The following is an 8,353-nucleotide window of genomic DNA, read 5'->3' on the forward strand; positions in this document are numbered from 1 at the left end:
ATTGGTCCCTTAAAACGGAGTGTTTTGAAGTCAGGAAACCTCCTTAAAGTGGCCTTGATGAGTGCTGAAGGAGTTGCTTGTGGAATTCCTTACATAAAAATACCTTTAATTTTTTTTTTTAATCATTAAGAGTTGGAGTGAAGTATTCTTAGTCAAACTTGGGCTCTGCATCAGTTCCATCATCAGTCACTGTTTTCTAGTTAGGCCCCAGGAAACATCGTAATGTATTTGATGAGGGAACGGCACGAGAAGGACCAGGTCCCATTTGTGCTCTGCAGTCACAACATGGCATAACGCAGCAGCTACTTTGCCCCTCCTGAGCTTGCTGTCGCCTTTGTGTCCAGGGTGCTCGGCCTTGGTGTCTGCTTTCTTGTTTGCACGTTGTGTGGTTAGTGTGGGCTGCTCGCGAGGATTTCTGTGCTCCTACACTTCTCTGAGGATGCTGAACTTCTTCAAATCTTCTCCTCTCCAGTTTACTAAAGCAGTAAAGCACTTTGGGGAAGAGGCTGGCAAAATCCAGCCAGATGAGTTCTTTGGCATTTTTGACCAGTTTCTCCAAGCTGTGTCAGAAGCCAAACAAGAGAACGAGAACATGAGAAAGAAGAAGGAGGAGGAGGAACGCCGAGCGCGCATGGAGGCCCAGGTGAGACAAGCTGAGCCCAAGCCGGCTGCGCTCGCCCCTGGAGACTGCGGCCCCTTGCTGTTTGGACGGAATTGGAATTCTATGTGTATCCTGGGGACGGACGCCAGAACCTTTAAGTGAGCTGTGTCACCCCCTCTTTTTCTGTGTTTTGAGACAGGATTTCACGGAGCCTTGTGAGTTGCGCAAGCTAGGGTTGAAATTGAGATCTTCCTGCCTTAGCCTTTTAGTTTGCAGGGTAATAGGCAAACACCACCATGCCTAGCTAGCACCATTTTGGCAAGAAGGCAGTAGCTCAGCTCTCTGAAGACGAGTTTTTGTTTTTGTTTTTTTTTTTTTCCGGAACCAGGGATTGAATTCAGATCCCTGTGCTTGCCAGGCAAGTGCTTATTCTACTGAGCCATCTTCCTGGTCCTGGACAAGTTGATTTGGACTCTCCATACTGTAAAGAAATTAATAATCTTAATTAGAAAAACTTAATAGCAAAACTTATCTTTCCGTTATAGAAACCAGTTACCTCAGTCGTTCCCCTTTTTAATGAGAACGTAGGAGGCTTTCCTAGACTAGACTGTGAAGGTTTTGTCTTCACCGTAAGTTGTTTCTGCAGTGAGGACCCATCCCGCCCCCCACGGGTGCCCTGCTCCCTGGTAGCTGTCGATGTGCATGGGGCCCCTATGCCCAAGGCGGACTCTGGCATTGTAACCCTTCACTAAGAGGGCTCTTTCTGCTTGCAGCTCAAAGAACAGCGGGAAAGAGAACGGAAAATGAGGAAAGCAAAAGAGAACAGTGAAGAAAGCGGAGAGTTTGATGACCTCGTCTCGGCTCTACGCTCAGGAGAAGTGTTTGACAAAGACCTTTCTAAACTGAAACGGAATCGCAAACGTATCTCCAATCAGGTGACAGATGGCAGCCGAGAGAGACCTGTCACAAAACTTAATTTTTAATTTCTTTTCAGTACTTTTCTAGAAAGCCCAGTAGCAGCCCTTTGAAGTGACTCGACCGTTCTGTTACACTGCTGTGGCAGTTCTCCGTGTGTGTGTGTGTGTGTGTGTGTGTGTGTGTGTGAGAGAGAGAGAGAGAGAGAGAGAGAGAGAGAGAGAGAGAGAGAATGGACATGTACATATATATTAAAACTGCACAGAAGTCTGAGTGTCTAGAGACTCACATGTACGGTCATCTTCATTCCTGTGTGCACAGTGACCTGTGTCGTGTGTGTGCAAGTGTGGCCCAGTGTCTGTCCCTGAGCATGGGGACAGTTGAGAAGCACAATGGCCCCCACAGAGACACCCTGGCATATGGAGAAAACAGGCTTGTAAGGTGCAGGAGGGCTTCCGCTTCGTCTCCTCGAAGCCGTTACCTCTGGAGGGATGGGGCTGGAAGACTCCAGACTGGCGCTGGCCAACGAAGCCAAGGCATCGCCTCAGGGACTGCGGGGTCCCACTCAGACCGCGGCCAGGGATGTGGTGAGGCAGGCTGTTCGTTGACAACATCTTGCACACAGTTTGTGTTGTGTAGAATGTCAATCGGAACCCTTTCGTATGTTTAAAGCTTGGACGTCGGGTGCCCCCGACTTAATTTCATCAAGTTTTCTGCCAAGTGCTCTTGATGATTTCTCTGTTGCTTTTAGGGGAAAGAAAAGACATTATGTAAATGCAATCCATGCCTGTGTTAAAGAACACAATTGCTAGATGTGCTTGTTGTCCTAGGATAGATACATCAACCTTAAAAATAAAGTCCTCACCCAAGACTTCAAGGAAGAATTCTCTAAGGAATGGATCTGATTAATTTTTAATGGGGTGCCTTTTTTGGCTTTTTCTATTTTCTTTGTAGGATAAGCTGCATCTTCTGTAAATATAGGCCTGGGTTAAGAGCACTTAGCACGTACACAAAACATCCACAGACCTGGCCCGATCTATTTATCTCTAAGTATATTTGAAGTGGTTTGCTGTTATATGTTGTCATTTTAAATTGTGTGTTGGTAAAGCTACCTGTAAAATTTCAGTCCAAAAAATAAAACTCTCAGGGAGAAACAAATACAAACAATGAACATTAGAGAATAAAATATAGATGCTTACCATTAACCTACCAACTTCTAATATCCTTAAATTATATGATCTCTAAAGAGGACTGTTACTTTTTTTTGCTTTTGCTTTATTTATTTGTAGTTTATGTTGCGGGGTGGCTAATGTTTTCTCTTCTCTTTCCATCTGTCCTGTTGTGGTTGGGTTTCCTGTGGAGAGAGTAGTTTTTCCTGGTGCATTAGAATATTGCTTACTAAATTGAGTTTTTCAATCATCTAATGAATATTTATTAAGCACCTACTATGTGCCGGGCATAGTAGAGTTATAGTGGTAAACAAGACAGAGTGCCTGCCCCTGAGGAGCTGCCATTCTCTTTGGGACTTCTGGGACAAGCAGGACACCAGTGTGTGTGCTGTACAGGATCATCCTGATTAGCAGTAATGTGTGCTAACTCTGAAGCTTGGCGCAGAAGGCGGGGTGTCTGTGCTGGGTGAAGCTGTGACAGAGTGCTCTAAGTTGTCCAGAGCTGTGGTTTTACATTTTTTCCTCATAAACTTAGCAACTTTCTACCTGTTACGTGGAAGTCAGTGACGCTGGCACATAGAGCAGTCTTAAGCACAGAGCAGAGTCAATGCCCAGCCCCTGCTGAGCTGGGCCGTGCGAGTGGCCAGGCGGTGGGCCGCTGAGGTGCGGAGAGGACAATACTAGAAAGATGGTTTTCTCTGTTACTTAACTAAAGTGCCTCTATGTATATTCTTTTCTACTTATAGCAGGAGAAATTTGGTGTGGCTCAGTTTTGGAACTGTAATTTCAAAATGACATCATCTCACAGTAAGGAATGAAAACATGGAAGGAGAATTGTGAAAAGGAACAGATTAGTGCAGCGTGTCCCTCTGAGTCCCCCGCTTTGGCATGGCCATCCTGTGGGTGGGCCTCCTTTGCCGTTTTCATATCTCGTTCTCGTCCCTAAAAACTGTGCAGGTAATTCCGTGTGCCATTGTTGGGGGAAAAACTACGTCTTAGACTGGTGCTGGTGTAAGTAGTCACTTTTCTCTCTTGGGTGTGTATTTTAAAGGTTGTTTGTCTGTTAAATTAATGCCAAAAAGAAACATTATAAATTTGTAAACCTAATTATATGTCTTGTATCTTACTAGCTTAGTAGTTCGAACCACTTAGTCTTTAGGTGCAAGAGTGTTGCCATTGTACCAAGAAAAGCTGTTGTATGTGTTATGAGACTGTACATTTTTTTAAGATAGCAATATGCAATAAAGATGACTTCATTGGGTGTATATATACATATGCTTTCTATGAATTATTAAAATAACATCAACAAACATCTTTGTGCATTTCACCATGGAATTAAAATATTTCAAATTGTTTGCTAAATCAGAAATGCTGAGCTCGTATACGCTAGATCTGGAAGAGGGTCATTTTCTGTCATGGCAGCATTCGTTACGCCTGGGTTGCCTAAACTACCTCTTTCTATAATTTTGTGTTATGTGTGGTAGGGCTACTGGTGAAATCATTCAACTGAACATATAGAAAAGAATCTCTAGAGCCAGGGATATAGATCAGTGGCATAGTGCCTGCCTGGCAGTTACGAGCTCATGAGTTCAATTCGCAGTACCAGGGGGAAAAAATGTAGAATCAAATCCTTTTTTTAGAAAAATGTATTTTCTTTTTAAAAAATCAGAATCAATTTTGAGTTTTGGAATCATTCAGCCAAGATTCACAAATATGTTTTATAAACATCCACTGGATGTGGGGGACCTTCCATGGCCTCTGCTTGTCTCACCACGGCCTCCCAGCCACTGTCAGCCCCGCTTGAGGTCAGGCTGAAACAGTCACTCTGCACACGGGGAGAAGTGGGGAAATGGGAAGCTTGGAGGACTGCCTTTGTCAGCAAGCGGAGCTCCCGGCTCGCACAAAGCGTGCTGCTCTTCTGTGATCTGCTGTGATCTTAGGCAAGGCCAGCTCATAACCTTTATCCAACTAGTTTGGGGACAGTTATTCAAAGTGTCAAATTCTGGAAGGGAAAATTTTCTGAAGCTTTTTTCTTTTAGGTAACATCCACAGTTTGCTATCAAGTACAAAAACAAGAACCGCAAAGCTTAACAGGTCTGTGACGCCATTTAGTTCTGTAAGCACTGTCTCTGAGAACCACTGGCTTATAGAGAGGCTTATCATCAGCGTTCAAAGTGTCGGCATCAGGACCGTCTGTTGCCTCACTGTGCTGAGTTGGTGCTCATTTTCTGTTCAGTGCATGCGTTGTTTTCAATCTGTTACGTCCCTGGCTCCTCCCTTATGATAGCAACGCAACTCAGGCCCAAAACCTGTTGAGTCTGTAATCGAGACATACCTTAAAATCTATGAATTCCTTACCGTGGAGGCATTTGGAGGCTCCTGGAGGGGATTCCTTGGTATAAAGAATTTAGTATTTCCCATAGCAAATGCCAGTCAGAATTATTTTCTTATCTTGCTTGTGAGGAAAATATCAGACCTGGCCTTTGATCTCTTACCTGCCTTGCCTTTATCTACTGCAGTCGATTGGACTGTTTCCATGGTATCAAACAAACATCAGCACAGGACTGCACATCAGGGTTTTTAGACAAAGGAGACCTTTATTTTTATCAAACCTTGATAGGTTTGAGGTTTTCGGGAGCAAGAATGAATTCCCAAGTACAGTTTTTCCCATATCATTGAATAAAACTTCTTTTCTACTTCTCTACCCATAATTTCTTTCTCCAGGAGGAGTGGGAAGGAAGTGGCTCAGTATTACAGGCTAGACAGTGTTTTCAGTCCTGCCCTCCCACACCTCTGTGATCAAGTGGGGACATTCTTGTGGCAAAGGGACCTGCACGTGACAGTGAGCACTGATGTTCTCACTCCCACCTCCAGGGCAGAGATACCCTGAGCGGTCAGGTTGGGACTGGTTTGGCCAGCCTAGGGGAAGAGGAGCTCCTGAAGAGGACCTGGCCATGATGTTGAGCCACGACTCGAGCCGGGCAGGAGAAGGAAGACGGCAGCCACACCCTCAGCTCAAGGAAGTCAGGCTGCAGGATACGTGATTAATCACACAGAGAAGTCCCTTTCCTGTGTACCAGCAATGAACAAATTGAGTTTGAAGTTAAAAACATGATGTTATTCACATTAGCACTCTGCATTTTGGGTCCCAATTACAACATCAGGCAAAATCCCAACAAGTTCTTTTCTGTTTATCAACAAGAATAGCCAACCCATTACTAAAGAACAGAGTTAGAAGTTGAACACTCTTGAACTGCAAGACATGTTATAAAGCTACAGTGACTGAGACAGTGTGATATTGAAATAGACATGTGAATGAACTATAGACCCCAGGCATGGAACCATAGATAGTCAACTAAACCTTGTCAGAATAAAGCTAATACAATAACAGTGAAATTGCAAAGTAGACCTTACATGCAGAAAAATAATTCCAACTCAGACTTCACACTATAAGAGACTAACTCAAAATGAATCATAAACCTAAGTGTAGAAACATCTACACATAAGAAGAAAAAAGCCTGAATGACCATGGGTTTTGCATGAACATTTGTTTGTTTGACACAGAGTCTTGCTATGTAGCTCAAGCTGACCTTGAACTCACTGTGTGGCCCAGACTCTCCTCAAACTCAAAGTTATCCTCTTGCCTCACCCTCCCCAGTGGTGGGATTACTTGTGCCATGACACCCAGCTCAACAGTAACTTTTTAGGTGCAACACCAAAGATGCAGTCTATGAAAGAAGCTCATGAAAATTAAACAGTGCTGTTCGAAGAAAGATTATCAAGAAAATAAAAAGAACTCACACACTGGGAGAAAGTATTTCAAAGGACATATCAGGTAAAGAAATGCTATCCAAAATGTACAAAGAACTCTTAAACCTCAGTAATGAAAGCATAAATCTATTTTAAAATGAGCCAAAGATGAACAGACACTTCTTCAAAGAAGATACACAAAAATGGCAAATATATGAGACGATGCTCCACTCCTATGGCAGGAGGGAAATGCAAGTGAAAACAACTATGAGACATCACGACACACCTAGAGTGGCCAAAATCCAGACTACTGACAGTAGCAAGAGCTAGCAAGGATGTGGAGCAACAAGAACTGCTGCCCTTTTTGCTGGGGCTGCAAGATGGTACAGCTGCATGGGCAATTTCACAGTTGCTTCAAAACATGCTGTTGGCACATATCTTTCTTTCCTAGCTTCGGGGATACCAACAGATCAAAAAAGGAAATGTTTATTTGACTCACAGTTTGTAGAGGTTTCAGTTCATAGCTGTCTCCATGTCAGAGGGGCGTGTGGAGGAGGGTTGCTCATGGAATAGCTGCGGAGAAATAGAGACAGAGTAAAGGAAGAACCAGGGAGGAAATAAACTCCTAGGCTGCACCTGCTGTGATCCACCTCTTCTCGAGCCTACCTCCCAACAGCACTCAGGTATAAGCTCATCAGTGGGCTAATCCACTGGAGTATCACACCTGCATGAAGCAGTTGCCTCCTGAGAGCATCTCCTATGAACACATGCTTTAGGGAGACATCTAGATATGAAACATAATGTTCCAGTTTTAGCCCTTGAAAGACTCCTTTATGCAAAATGTACTTTATCTCTAAAACTTGCCAAACTTAACAATTCAGCATTACTAAAAAGTCTAAAGTTCTGATTTATAAGGAAAACTCTTAGCGGTGAGCCCCTACAAAAGTCAAAGGGTAGTTAAACACTGATGACATACAAAGGCACAGGGTAACATTCTTTCTTACTCTTCTCTCATTACTGGGACAAAATAACTGATGCCCAAAATTAACAATAGAAAGGTTAACTTAGCTCACAGTTAGTGGAGGTTTCAGTCCGTATTCAGCTGGCTCCAAGGCAGAGGGCAGCCTTTCATGGCAGCAGCAAAGAACAAAGTGAGGAGCGGCAGCTCCAGCAGTTAGCTAGTCTCTCTCCCTTCCTTACACTGTAATGCAGATTACTTGCCCCAGGGTGGGTGTAGCACTCACACCTGCAATCCTAGCATTGGATCAAGAATCACAAACTCTAGAAGCTGCTTCATGACTGCATGAGGCTTTGGGGGGGATACCTAGACACACACCATAATACATTCCCATTCCAGAAGGGATAAACAGAGGTATAGAAAGAAATGGGACCAAAATAAAACTGGAACCTGACAAAGCATACGTTACCACATGGGCACACTGGTGAGACATGAACTGTAAAAGGTTTGGGTGGCTCTGACCCACAGCTCTATCAGTGCTCAGTCCTCATGGCTTCTCTCTTGGGCTGGGTCTGCTCCTTGCAGCTTTCCTCTGACATCCCACGCTCCTGGCTTTTCCAGCATCCTTGGGTCTCCACTGTACTCTTACAGTCACAGCCACATAAGCTGCCTTCTCAGGAGCACACTGCCTGGCCTCCCAGGCCTTCTGGGGTCTAGATGGAAGCCTTCCTCACTTCACAACTCAGGGTCTCACTACACAGATCAGACTTGTAGTGATCCTCCTGTTTTCAACCTCCCAAGTGCTGAGATTACAAGCACATGCCACCACACCCAGTCCCAATGGCCATCTCAGCATACCCCAAGGATGGAGCTGGAATGATAGGCCAGGGATTGAACCCTGGCCACGGCACTCTGCCTAAGCAGGCACTTTGGTCTGCTGAGCTATCTAACTGGCCCCCC

General features: G+C 44.4%; 1 protein-coding gene across 2 annotated transcripts in view; it reads left to right on the forward strand.

The window, feature by feature from the left end:
- Daam1 (dishevelled associated activator of morphogenesis 1) overlaps positions 1-3,978 on the forward strand; it is a 176,541-nt gene extending 172,563 nt beyond the window's left edge. For both annotated transcript variants that reach the window (XM_023703187.1, XM_023703193.1), the window contains 2 exons: positions 473-643; positions 1,375-3,978. In XM_023703187.1, the coding sequence (XP_023558955.1) occupies positions 473-643; positions 1,375-1,584 (381 nt within the window). In that variant the 3' untranslated portion in view covers positions 1,585-3,978. The remainder of the gene's footprint in view (positions 1-472; positions 644-1,374) is intronic.
- Positions 3,979-8,353: the final 4,375 nt, after the last annotated feature.

This window comes from Octodon degus, unplaced genomic scaffold, assembly GCF_000260255.1.
Source record: "Octodon degus isolate 3935 unplaced genomic scaffold, OctDeg1.0 scaffold00007, whole genome shotgun sequence".
Taxonomy (NCBI): domain Eukaryota; kingdom Metazoa; phylum Chordata; class Mammalia; order Rodentia; family Octodontidae; genus Octodon; species Octodon degus.